At 37.4% G+C, this 14,657-nt stretch overlaps 1 protein-coding gene across 1 annotated transcript; it reads right to left on the bottom strand.

Annotated features, from left to right (window-relative positions):
- Positions 1-779: 779 nt before the first annotated feature.
- On the bottom strand, positions 780-9,436 carry LOC121960425 (uncharacterized). Its single transcript, XM_042510098.2, has 5 exons — positions 9,281-9,436; positions 7,345-7,453; positions 5,430-5,549; positions 4,022-4,100; positions 780-2,905 (listed from the first exon to the last, which is right to left on the bottom strand). Exons 1-5 carry the CDS (start codon positions 9,376-9,378, stop codon positions 2,814-2,816), a joined length of 498 nt encoding a protein of 165 aa, XP_042366032.1. The 5' UTR covers positions 9,379-9,436; the 3' UTR covers positions 780-2,813.
- Positions 9,437-14,657: the final 5,221 nt, after the last annotated feature.

The following is a 14,657-nucleotide window of genomic DNA, read 5'->3' as shown; positions in this document are numbered from 1 at the left end:
CCCAAAAAGATACAGAAATAAACATAAACATGACATACAGCAGTAAATACAAATTGTAGTAAAGATACAAAAACAGCATCATCTGCCATTATGTGTCGACCTTAGTGCAGTGAGGTTAGTACATAAACAATACAGGGGATTACATGGCATTGCAATGACTATTAATAGTATACCTAAATTATTATGCTATTTTATTAATATATATATATATATATATATATATATATATATATAGAGAGAGAGAGAGAGAGAGAGAGAGAGATATTTTTTGCATTGCATAATTATGGCCTTGCAGCCATTCTGTTATGACACAGTGAAGGTTGGGATGTTACAGGTGCCTGCCAGTCAGTAGCTCAGCCCTGAAAGAAGAGGCACCAAAGTCCACGTGCCTCTGCCACAGAGTGTATGTGTGTGTGTGTGTGTGAGTGTGTGTGTGTGGCGGGGGGAAGCAAGTCTTAGTGATGGATGGCAAAGCCCAGCTGAGCATATTGCTCCCCTTAATAAAAGCTGGCCTGCAATCCACACGCAGCTATGGGTGTATTTTCTCTTGGTGGCTCCTCACTCCACCATCATTTTTAAGAGCGAAAACTGGTTTAGGTGTCAGAAAGAATGATGCCCCTCGTCAGACTGCGACTCACCTCTGAGCGGTATCCACAGCTATATTCACACCAAGTGGCTCTCTGTTGGTGTGTGCTGTTTTCTTTTTCACTCTTGTTTTTACCAAGGGCCCAGAACAAACAAGGAAGACAGAGGACATCATCAAACTTTCACCTGGTGACTTCAGAGCCAAAATGATGTTTCAGTCTTTATTTGGCTGTTAGCAGACAGACAGAACCACAGCTCAGCCATGACAATAATCCATGGTGAGCTGGTGGTCATGAACCAGGAAGATTGATAATCATTTCTAAACGGTGAAGCTGGGCCTTGTTCTTCATGTACGCAGAACTAAATTCCACTTCGATTTGATTGTTAAACCTCCATGTGACCATGTTGCCTCAAGGTAATGTGCTCATTTTTGGCTGTTTACACTTGCACAATATATCATTTACTATGTTGCAATCCTTTTAACAAGAGCCAGGCCCTTAAAGAAACCAATAGCACAGATTATATTGTACCATGACTTTCAGGAGGCCATGTTGACTCCCTTTTCTGGGGCCTTCCTCACAATGTCAACTCAAATCTCCACATAAATGGCCTGAAAATGTCTTTTTTTCAGTCATTTTACAATGTGGGAAAGATTTGATTTACAATTGAAGCAACACCATATGTTTTAAAAAATTAACTTCTTTTTAATAAAATTGAAAAAAGGGGGTAGGAATTACTAAATCAAAAATAAATATTTAAATATTTTCATGTCAGTGCATGACACAAACAATGAAAATTTGGTGTCAGGTGCTACGATGTCAATATGATTATCAAAAAAAAAACATTTTTTAGTACCTATTTTTGCTAAAAACTGTGAGACTCCTCTCCAGATGTTCGACCAAAATTAGCATGTGAATCTTTTATATACCGATAAAACCCGAAAAAAAAAAATAGGTAATAGGCTGATGAATATGAATATGAAGATGAGTATGTTCTGTGTGTGTTCTTGGTGGAGCTTTTTGGTGTGTGTGTGTGTGTGTGTGTGTGCGTGTGTGTGTGTGTGTGTGTGTGTGTGTGTGTGTCATGTTAGACATCACTGACAGCCTGGAGAAGAGGTGAACAGCAATAAGCAGCATGGACAGAGATCTGTGAGAACATCATGGTGGTAATGGTGGTTACTTCTCTTTATATCTCTTACTTATGCAGTCTGTCTTTCAAACAGTGCAGACTAATTTGGATTGGTGCTGTAGGATGTTGCTGAAGGAGATGGACAGTATTTAGTGTTGGCGTGTCATTGCATCTTACAGAGCCAATAAACACCTGTGACTACTGCAGAGTCATTTCATCTAGGTGTGAATGCAGATTAGCTTTCTCATTATATTAAAAGGCTAGAAATCAGCAAGTGCTTGCAGGTTTTTTGTGCAGTTCTGGATGACTTTAAGTAACACAAAGCAACATTAAGCATGCACCATTTTAGAAGATTAGATCATTGTTCCTCAAACATCCACACAGGTCAACAGTAACCAGAGTTCTGAGGAATCCCCACCTTAAAAAGCGTTTTAAAAGAAATTCCATTCAATTTACCTAAAATCCCAATTGCATGTGAATGAGGGGCCCAGAACATCAAGGAAAGTATCTGTGCACAAAAACATCTGTGTACGTGGGATGTCCAGTAGCTCACCTGGTAGAGTTTGTGCCCATCTACAAAGGTTATGTCCTTGTCGCAGCGGCCACAAGTTTGAGTCCAGCCCTGGCCATTTGTTGCATGTCTTCCTCTCTCCCTCCCTCCACTTACTCTAATAGTCTGTCCTGTCCAAAACAAATTCTTAAAAGCCTTTGAAAATAATTAAATAAAATAAAATACCTGTATATGTATAGACAGGGCACAAGTCCCCATAATTACACTGTGTGTATGTACTCCTATCTGTTAGCTATTTAGGCAGATTTCATGTGATTGCTGGAATAGTGTTTGGTGTTGCTGAACTTGTATTTACTGAAAATTCATTAAAACTGTTTTTACTACACTGAATGTAGTAATGCAGTAATGTTTTAATCAATTTGTTGCATAAGGAAAACAGACACTGAACCATCAAATACAATAGTAGCAAACAGATACTGTCATGTTTCTTCCTCAGCCATTCAAAAAGAAGGAGCCGATCAAAAATTCTAAATTGTAAGTGATTACTCTTGATGTACCATAATGGTCTGTGGTCACCACCAATATTCAGTCAGTAGACAGTGCAGTTAGCAGTGGACCGTTGGGTGCAGAGGAAGTCACTGGTGATCTCTCTATAACCTTCAACTTCAGTTAGACCACTTCCTGTTAAATAAATAACAGGAGACACAGGTATGAGGAGCATCTGTACACAGATGAAGACAAGAACTGGCAGAGCTGTGCAAGAATGTGCATATACTGCATGTTTAAAAACTGGTTAATATTGTGTAAAGCGCTTCGCTAACAAAAACATGCAGGTTTTTGGGCAACATATGCTGCCATCCAGATGACTTCTTTTTCAGGGACATCCCTGCTTATTCAAGAAATACAATGTCAAGCTAGATTTGGTTGGTTGTCTGCATTCTGGACCTGTATCCCATTTAAAATATATGGTGTACAGAATACGACAATGGAGACAAGACTGTTGAGACACTGAAGTATAGTAGTGCTAGACGTAAGCAACAATGGGGAAAGTATTTCCATTTCAAAAAACTTCAACAACTAGTGTCCTCAGTTCCCAAACACTTGTAGACAAAGTACTAAGTTTTGCTAAAAGAAAAGGTGATGTGACACAGTGGTAAACACCTTGTCATAATAAAACATACATGCTTGTGATTTAGACCCAGTGTTGGTGAAGCACACCCATGTATCATAAGTTATGATTTAGCCTGTTAGATATTTTGTTGTACATGCTCCTATCCAAACTAATTTGGAACTTTTGCAGGCATCATATACAGATGAAAGTATATTTACAAAAAAAAAAAAATGCAGTTTATCAGTTTGAACATGAAATATCCGTATTCAATAGAACGTAGTTCAAAAAGAATTTGCAAATCATTGCATTCTGTTGTTTGTTATGTTTTCCTTAGTGTCTCACCTTTTCTGTAATTGGGGTTGTACTTAATGTGGAGTTCTTGGGTAACAAATTTTATAAAGGAGCTAATCAGTATTTAAAGTGATACGTTTTCAACTTTTCAACCCCAAACCTTGGTTCTTCATGTGATATTATTGTTGATGCCATTGTTGCAAAGACCAGCAGGATCACTTTCCGTTATCCTCAGAGTTTAGCAACTATCCACAGATGATTGACCAACACCAAACAACATCATCAACAATGAAGGGGTTAAGTTATCTTGTTTATATTTTAGATAGTAATATTTTATTTGTTTTAAAATGAAATATTGACAATTGTTTCATCGTCACACCCTTGTCTGATCTCACCTTCCATGAGGTTGTAGAGGTTGCAGTAGTTGGTGCCATGGTCTTTAATGGCATACCAGGTCTCAGAGATGGACATGGCCTACAGACAGAGTTCCAACAACAAAAGTAAAGACAAGGCTTCACAGAATCAGACCGAAAGAGACAGTAACATGAATAAGGACAGATACCAGGACCGGTAAAACTGTTGTTTGGTATGGGGACAGTGGTTAACTAGCTAGCTAGCTACAGCATAAAGCATACTCACTGCAGATTTCAAGGGCTGCAACAGTTTCTGTCCACCTCTGACACTGCAAGATCACCAGTCTTTGTGAAATCTAACTCTGTGGCTAAAAGCTCTCTGACACAGGGTCAAAATTCAGTCTTTTTAATTATAATATAATTATAATATTATAATAATATTATAATAACTTCTAGTTTGTAGCAAGTCAAGAGCATCCATAAGACCCTTGCCACTTATTAATCAATATAAGTCAAATCTATAATGGTTTATGACTATTGATATAGTGCATCAGTAAGCATTATATGTGTTTCTGATTGTTTTCATAAAGCATTATGAATACATTATAATTCACTATGAATGCCTTCATAATGCATTAAAGATTTGGTCTTCATAGAAAGTGTTACCAATGTTATTGTCCTATCTCAGTCATATGCCAACACACAGTGACAGACAATAATTTGCATTAGGGGAAGAAGGCACATGGTAAGGTGTGGGAAAAAAACATCACATCTACATAGAGAGCAAACACCAGACTCCCACATGAAAGTCCAGGGTTTGCTGAATCCATTTACTGCACCTCCTGCCTGCCCTAAGGCACCCTCACTCTTTTTTTTACGTTACATCATTATTGGTAGCAGTCCGGCCACATTCTCATCTGAAGATGCCCAGTGGTGTATCAGACAGCTGCAAAGGGTGGCTTTTGATGTTGGGATCCTATGCCAAAATCACTGCAGAAGTGGTGTTATTCAATGGTGGCTTCAGAATGAGGACGGGCTGGTGGTGTTAGATAAGTAGTGATCCCTCTTTCAAGCTCCACCAGTTAGACGAACAAAAAGTGATACAATGTACGATGAGGGTGGTATATGACCAGCGCATGGTGGTATTTTGTGTGTTGCCTCAGTGGGTGCAGACACTAACTTTGTTTTCCAGCTTTTTGGACCTTTGCCAATCACATGTCTGAACATTACAGTACAGAGGTTGAGACTGAAAGGAAATGCACTGTAAATGAAATAAAGAGAGGAAGAGGGCATATAAGGAGAGAGAAGAGAGGGTGGAACAGAAAGGACAGACACTCTGAGAGAACCATTATTTTCATTTGCAGTCGGTGGTTGAATGACAATGGACATTTAGCTAGTCTGCTTCTCCAGAAACTGTCATATAATGAATTAGAGGAAAGTGAAAGCCTACCGAAACGTGACAGCAAGTGAAGAAGTGATAGGAGGCCAGCCTGAAGTTTATGTTGTCCACATACTTCTTAAAGGGAGTGGTGTGTTTGGCTGCTATGAAGTGTACAGAGGCTGATTGCAGCTGCAGAGGGAACAGAACAAAATGGCTTTTATTTAAAGCCATAAAACATCACTGATGATTTCATTGTTGTTATTAATCAAACCCATCCTTACAAGGAACACAGAAATTATAGTTTCCGTTGGCTTTACTAAAACCCCTCAAATGAGCAGGCCTTGTTAAGACTCTCACCTTAAGTGACTCCTTTCTGACATCAGTCACTGAAAATACAAATATTACACCAACATTTACACCATGTTCTATATTCTAAATAACTTAAATAACTTCTTCTGATTCAAAACAGTCTATTTATCTATCTATACAGTGTATATATATATATATATATATGTGTGTGTGTGTGTGTGTGTGTGTGTGTGTGTGTATGTATATATACATATATGTGTGTGTGTGTGTGTGTGTGTGTGCACCATTTAAAATTATTACAATTATTAACAACAAACAACAAAGGAAGACAGAAACAGAAGAAAAGTCAGTAGAATCACTAAAGTCAGCTGGACTGATTATCTGAAACATGAATGTATGCACAAAATTTCATTGAAATCCATCCATTAGTTTTTGTTTCAGAGTCTGGACCAAGATTGTGGGCTGACTTACAGACTGATTTTGCCATAGAGCCACCAGCAGGGCTGGAAACCTAAACAAGTTTACTACTGCTGGGTTCAAACATTTATTAATTTAAGTTAGTCAGCTGTCCCCCTGTCAGCTCAATTGCAGTCTGTGACAGTTTTATGAAGTGAGAGAAACAAACACACATACACACACACACACACACACACACATAAGGGGTGGGGGGAGTAAAGCTTTCAATATTAGTGATTTGAGCTGCACCTTCATGAGGTGTCGCCAAAATTTTGGTCAGAAAAAAGTTCTAGTGACTCAACACAGTCTAAACAATGCGTGACACGCAAGAAGTTTATGGAATTTTTTACAATATATATTGATGAAGACCAATCCAATGCCCCTCATTGTAAAACAAATTGTATTCCAAAAAACATCTTGAGAGAATGGATTGTTCATAGCTGTTCACAGAATTGTCTTAATATAGAGGGATGAAACGATATTTTCAAAATTCTAATTTGGGGACAACTAAAATCAGGCCTCTTGCTGCGTTTCAATAGTAGTTTCACTCCTCTCAATCACTTCATCTGAGCCCTTGATATAGAGTGACTAGGGATGGTATTTTTTTGTAGTCTAACTCGAAAGCTAACTTAGTCCTCGTGGCCTCGGGACAGCCTTAAGGATTTTTCATTGGATTTAAGATCATAGCAGAAAATAAACTCTTTGGTAAACAAACCTTAACGCTAGGTTATGAATGGACTACACTACAGTGATGTCGCCGCAGTTACGAGACAGTTTGGCTTGATGACATTCTATAGTCTCTATCAGCCACTTGTTGGAAACTGTCTTTTTTAAGACACATACATGCTTCATAGTTCACAGTGGAGTATATACTGAAGTATTTGATGCCGCTGAACAAAACCAGAAAGTCTCTTGCCCTTGTGTTAACGACAGACCTTATTTGAGGCTTCTAACTAAAAACCCATTGACTTTGAGATGACTGGACTGGAGCTGCTGAAAGGCTAACTCATTTCCAGGTTTTGTCTGTGATGCATATACCATCTAACATCATTTTACATGTAATCTGCAGATTATCATCCATTCTGAACAGAACAGTGTAATCAGTGGGAATAATGGAAGAGAAAGTTCTATATATATATAAAATGCAACTATCAACATAAATGTAAACCCAAAAAGTCAATAAGATTAATTTCTCTCTCTCTCACACACACACACACACCGTGTACAGGCACCTCTGTCCCCCCATGCTGCAGCCAGCCATGGTTCTCCACTTCTTAATCTGTGAGACCAGAGATTCATAAACGTCTTGGCACGGGATCGCAAAGTACCTGCAGGAGAGCAGAGTCAATGAATGCGCACTCAGATCCATTTGACTTCACTGAGAGTCTGGAAACACTAAAGGTGCCATTATAAAGGAAAAGGTGCCATCTAGTGGGCATTAGCTGTGAGTGCTGTTCTTTCACTATGAGGTAGCATCTTGTTTTTCTGAGGCCTTTGAAAGGCTGCTGTTATAAAAGTGCTTCTACTGCAGAATTTTATAGACAATTGTATTTACTTTTTTGTGCTCAACATAATTCTATTTCTAATTTTCATAAATAAGATCAGATTCATGCAGATGCAGAAAAGCTGCATAATTCTATTATTTCCATTCACAAAGGAGCCTGTTTTTTCTCTTTCTTCTCTTTCAGCAGGACATCTAAAAAAATCATGTCAGGATGGTCTGAGACAAATAAAAAGTGTTTAAAAGTGAAATCAGTGCTTTAATGAATACTGCCTGTTGACGGCTTTAGCTCAACTGACAGGACTTTCGATTTTCAGAAGAAATCACATTGCAGCATCCTACTCAGTGATTCAACCAGCCAGATAAATTAATTACAGCTAATAAGACGATCATATGATTTCATGTTGTCTCCAAACATAGTCCAAAATGCAAGCTTTTGTTTTGGCTGTGAATGTTTTGAGTTGACAAAGAACCAAATGTACATGACTTAAATCTAATGCTGCGTAATACACAAGCAGACGTGAAGATTACAATGTTGTTTTTGTTAAGAGGGTGTCACAGAGGAGCTTATCTCACTCTAACATAATTAGAGTGTAACATCTGCACGCATGAGAATAATCAATTATAATAATAAATAATTTGTGTGTTTTGTGACTGATGTATTTTGCTCATGAGAGGAGATTTTGTGATAATACTCATGTGCTACAAATGACCTCAGATGCCTTTTGGAGGCACCAGCTTCCATCATGCATCAACAACAAGCATTATATAACAGAGTAATGTGTATAAAGCTACATGGAGAAGTGGAATTACAGTGATCACGTTCACACCCACACAATATTTGTTGAATATCACAGGTACCTGAGCCCCAACCTCTAACACACACACGCACTCACACACACACAAACACAAACACATCAAACACTCAACATTTCAAACTTGTCAAAGGCAGAATTTACTAGCAGTGAGCCACAGTAGTATTAACCCTCTGAACTTTGAGCAGATTTCTTTCAAAAACATTGGAGGAAGGAAACAAGCAATTTAACATGTGGCCCAAAAAATCAAAAGAAATCAGTAATGACTACTAATATATTTTTTTTTAAATGTCAAAACCAAAAACAAACAAGAAAATGACCTGGAAACAGTTCATTAAATCAAAACATGTATATGTGTACATATATTATATTACATTGTTAGTTAATGGATTCATTACCTTTTAATAATTTCTTGCAATTTTATGGGTAATTTATCTTTTTTCCTAATGTTTTTAAAACAAATCAAATCAATTTGCTCAAGTTTGAAAGGGTCAGATAGTTTTTGAAAGGCCTCTGAATGTAACACAAGAAAACTGATATGGAACCAAGTGTTAAAGGGTTAAATATAAACTCAACACTCTGGCAGAGAAACTACCTGTTCCATCCTGGCCACTGGAGTACAAAGTCATTGCAATTACATGAAGCACAACAGGAATACTTAGAGAAAGTTCATACTTAGTACATTTAATAAATGTTCATCTGTTTCTAGATACAATTTAATAAATAATGAATTAATTAATATAGTACAGATACAGTAACAGTTATGCAATTTTAAGTACTTTTTGCGATGAAAACTAAACCTCACACACATTTAATCAAAGTAAAGACTTGAATCATACCATTCTACACTGCACTGGGCATGCAGAGGTCCGCCACAGCAAAGCTCAGTGGCACCAGCTGTCAGGAGTACTGCAAAGAGCCAACGGACTGGATACATTTTGCTTCAAATTGTCTCAGCAAAGATCAGTTGGGATCAGATACTCACACTGACAGAAGCTCAGTGGAGTGAATGACAAAATCACAGGATGGTCATGCGCTTTTCTGAAAAGGAAATAGCCAAATTCAATTTACTTCACAGACAGACACAATAAACAGAGGACACAAATATATTTGATTTCCAGAGACACCTAGAGGCAGTCTTTGACAGAGCAGAAGAGACTCCACTTCCTGCCTCTGACTGTCCCTCCACTACTGCAACTAACACTGTACTGACCACCACCAACAGCATGTCAGCGTTGGTTGTTTTTTCTTTTTGTAAATCCTGATGGATTTTTACACTAAATGTTAGTACAGCTTGTCAACTTCTTTGACACAGACCTGTTACTTGATCAAAGAAATTAAGACATATGAAGTCATTTAGCCTGTTCCACCAATAAGCTCAGAGCAGAGCATACTGTACAACTTCATTTCTGCTCAAGACTCTTGACAGTCTTGTCTCACAAAAGACACATATTGATTTTCAGGATATACTAATGTTTCGATTTTTCTGTTCTTCTTTAAGGTAAAAAAAGAAAAACAATGTTAGAGTGGTCCCTAATTGCCCCAAGTGGGATCAAAAGAAGTCACTGATTAATAAAGTTTAAAATTGAAATCTTATCAAGATAAGAGAAAAACTTATCTTGTCTTGTCTTCACAGTTCACAAAGTGTGAGAAACATTAAAAAAAAATGCATGAATATAACTGAATCAAATTTAGATCATGTTTCAGAGTAATTATAATGATTGGATTATTAAATTTTAGGGCTAGATAAATAATACTATACTCGGTCTATTGATCCCAATGACTGTAATTTCAGTTGCTGTGTGTCCCTCAGTTGACAAGAGCTGTAATGTAACTAAGTACATTTACTCAAGTACTGTACATAAGTACAAATATGAAGAACTCTTGTTACTTGAGTATTTTAATTATATGCCACTTTCTACCTCTACTCCACTACACTTCAGAGGGAAATATTGTACTTTTTACTCCACTAATGTTATTAAATGATTACTTTACAAATTAAGATATTTGCGCACAAAACATATGAATGTATACAAGTGCAGCTGAAACAATAAGCCAATTTATTAGAAGATGAACTGGAAACTATTTTTTATAGTTGTTTAATTAATTCTTAATACAAAAAAAAACAAAAAAAACATGCCATGTTCCTAGCTTGTCATATGCCCTGTATGTATAATGACTTGCTGCTTTTTCTTCTAATTGTTAATTATTATTAATTGCTTTCATTTATTAAATTTATTTAAACCTTTTTGCATGTTTACTTTTACTTTTAACACTTAAATACATTTCCCTGAAATCTCATGTACTGTGTTTAAGTTTATTTAACAGTGGGTCTACATCATTTTCATCTTCTTACAGCCTTTTTTTGGTGTCATCTCTTCAGTTTTGGCTATGTCCCAGACTATTTGCACACAGCACCACACCTGCCTTTATAGCATTTAGCATGCATTACTTATACTCATCGGTGACTTATAATCAAGTGGGTTTCATCAGTGAGGCAACATTGAATTTCGCCAAAGTTCAATTTTGAACAAAGATTTAAAACCCTATAACAGAATTTTTTACCAGATTTATTTCAAGACCGGTTGGAAAAGGTTCCCGAGGGAATCAAGAATTGCCAGCACATTCTCAACCCAACTCATCACATGGTGCCGCTCTGTCAGTGACCCTCTGTGTCAATTTATGACATCTTAGGTATCCTTCTGCATCAGCTTTTTATGCTCCAGGATGCCGTTGCTGTGATGTCAACAAATGCACATGGTGGGATAAAGCAGCATAGTCCTGATGTTCACACAACAGCACATGACAATCAACAAGGACTGTCACCTTGGTTAGGATTAGGCGACAAAGTGACAGATGGTCAGATGTAAGCAAAAGAGATACATGAAAAAAAAAAAAAAAAGAAAAACACATCCACATGGGAAGCAAGACCTAGACTCCTGCACAAAAATCAGCTGTTTGTGGGACCCATCCACCCTGTGAGCACAGTCATGCATCTTATATTATGTGGTTACTGGCAGCTTTATTGCCTGACGCTTTCCTTCAGCTTTTCATGTGCATGCGACCGGTTCTGTCTGGCTGCATTCTCAACTGATGCTGCCCGTGTGCATTGCATGTGGACGCAACTGGCACCTTCCGGCCGTCCGCTGATGTAGTGCCAACAGTTCTATCTGAGCGCGTTCTCATCTGAGGCCATCCAGTCACATTCCGGTAGGACCTGGAAAATGTCTTTTTTGCAGAAAGCATTGACACAGCAGCTCTAAAAACAGCCAAAAATTCCCAGAAGGTCCACACATTCTGCAATATGGGACAAATGCATCTTCTGAAATATGCACTGCCTGTCAGCTATATTTGTTTTAGTGCATGTAGCCTACTGTACAAACATGTCCCAACTCACCTTTCAGGGTTATCTGAAATATTGGTAAATATATGAACTTCAACTGCAATAATTCTCAAAGACCTCTTGTATTTATAATTTAACCTTTGAAAACGATTTCATCTGCCAGCAACCTGATTATAACCAAACATACCCCCAAAATACTAACTGTATACTAACTTAGTTACTTAGCTAAACTTAGTTATTGGAAGGTCGGCAGTTTGATCGCAGACTCCTTCAGTCAACATCAAATATTCCTGGACAAGATACTGGAATGAAAGTGCTCCAGATGGTTGTTCCTTGGGTTTGTGCAGGTCCATTGTGCTTTCCAAATTGATTAATCTTAAAACAGTGTGCTTAGACCTCCCATCCAGCTACAATTTTCTTTAATTCTATGTATTTAAGGTGAGATTGTGTTGGGCAGAAGAAAGTTGTATTTTTCTGTACCTTATTTTTAGTGCTGAGAAACCTTTTTCATATTTGTATTGCACTGTAATGTTGTGTGTAATGTTGTATATACCATTTTATTTATTTAACCATAGGATTAAACAGTGAAAGGCCATAATGTTGATGGGTCAGCTTCTCCTCATTAAAAACTGTCTGGTGGACAAAGACTGCCACTAAGCCATATGACAGAAAAGTTCACTTGCTGAAAATTGCTTATCTACCAAAAAATAAATGTCTGTGCCTGATATTAATGATATCATGTACCAATTTCTGAGCACCATCTTTCAGAGTGCATATTTCTATGTTTCGTTAGAGAGTTGTGTACTGACTAATGTATCACATCCAGCATTATTTCCAAAATTTTACCTATGGCATGTTCTCTCCATGGACAGCAGTGCAGCTGCAGTGCTGGACAAGACTAACTTTATCTACAGTTTAAATTAGCAACAAAGGATTAAGGGTGTTTCTGGGGCACATAGCATATTTATCATTTATTTACCCACTTGTTTTTATGTTATTTTGAATATATATTTACGTTTTTAATGATAAATAAGGATATTACGCTTTAATGTTAAGTTATGTTTGGTATCGGTTAATGTTACAATCACTAACGGGTTGCGCATCTTTGGGAATTTTAACTTTTATTTATTTTATTTCGACAATTTGGCCTGTAACAAAACACTAGTTAAGGTTTGGAGAATTGTAACAATTGTTAGATGTAATCAATTCGGTTTCAAAGTCTCAAATTATAATGTTGTGACTGATTGTTTAGCGATTGGGGTAAGATTAGCCCCAGTAGCTAAGACCTGTTGCCATAGCAACGATTAAAATCCAGGTCAGGACCTAGGCATGAGAGGAGAGGGCAGAAATTGTTTCATTGTAAATAGAAAGTTGATACATTGTATTTAGCATAACAATATGCTTAAATAGTAAAAGGAACATGTAGGAAATTATTATTTTAATCTGTAGCATTTACAGTTTAGTTTAGCATAATCCTTGAAATAATTTAATGATCTGTAAATAGCATGTATAATTGTAATTGAGTGCAGTCTTAGAATTTTAAAAGAATGTGTAAATAACTTTTGATATATTGATATTGATTTGGGCCTGATCAGTTGGCCATTGAACAGAGAGAGAGCAACTGAAGAACAGCCAGTGATTGTTTTTTTTAAATATATATTTCTGGATAAATCTTTGATGCTTGGATATATGTCTACCCTTAGTCTGAAGTGATTCTTGGGTGCAACATTTGGATACACAAAGATAGATAACCAATGCCATTACACATTGACATCAGTATAGCTGATGAAGTCATCTGTTCCATGAATCCCACTGATTACGCTGTTCTTTTCAGAATGCATTAGAATCTGCAGATTTAATGTAAGATGGTGTTAGATGGTATATGCATCACGGACAAAACCGGGAAATGACTTACCACCAGCACCTCTGGTCCCCTCGTCTCAAAGTCAATGGGTTTTTAGAATGGGTTTTTTGTTAGGGGCCTCAAATAAGGTCTGTGGTTAACACAAGGACCAGAGACTTTCCGGTTTTGTTCAGCGCCATCAAATACTTAGAAGCATGTATGTGTCTTAAAAAAGACAATTTCCAGTCCAAGTGGCTGATAAGACTATAGAACATCATCAAGCCAAACCGCCTTGTAACAGTGGCAACGTCACTGTGTTGTAGTCCATTCATAGCCTAACGTTAGATTTTTACTGGCGATTACATGTAGGCTTTAAAAATCCTGGAAGTAGAGTTAATTTGTGAAGATTATCTTGCTGAATAAAACATGCAAGTATCATAAAAGTTTGTTTACTACAGAGCTTATTGTCTGCAATGATACAAAATCAAAAAGAAAGAAAGTAATACACTGTTTAGTTGCATGTTTCCAGTTTTTTTTAACATTATTTCAGGCACAATGAGTTAGAACAACAAATTTTATTTTGTCTTTATTTTCAAACATCAAAACAAATATCTAGCTATTTGGGGCCCAGGTGTGTTGCTCAGGACCCAAAGTAGCGCAGTGTCAAGGGCAAAGGTGTTTATATGAGCAGTTCTTGAGAAAGCCACAGTAGCAAGGACCAAGCAATCAGCCGGTTCTGGGCAGGCATGTTTTGAACAGGCACTGTACAAGTCCACATGAAACAAAATTATAGGCACAAACAAGTTAAGGAGAAGTGTTCAATCTGTGTAAGAACCTTTGAACATAAAGACTGACACGGTTCAAAGCTGCCATACGAGACACACGAAAATGAAAGGAGACGGACAGGTGGATTACAGTTCTGAGAAGACACAAAAGGAGGGAGGCGGGGACGTAGAGAGGGGGTATAAACAAGCAGGTTGTGAAGGAGGAGGAGACTAATCAACTCGCTTTAACATAGATGTGAGTGAAG

This window comes from Plectropomus leopardus, chromosome 21 (genome assembly GCF_026936395.1).
Source record: "Plectropomus leopardus strain MGB_pleo_1.0 chromosome 21, ASM2693639v1, whole genome shotgun sequence".
NCBI classification, from domain to species: domain Eukaryota; kingdom Metazoa; phylum Chordata; class Actinopteri; order Perciformes; family Serranidae; genus Plectropomus; species Plectropomus leopardus.
Note: the sequence above shows the minus strand (reverse complement) of the source record. Positions and strands in the feature narration are given on the sequence as shown.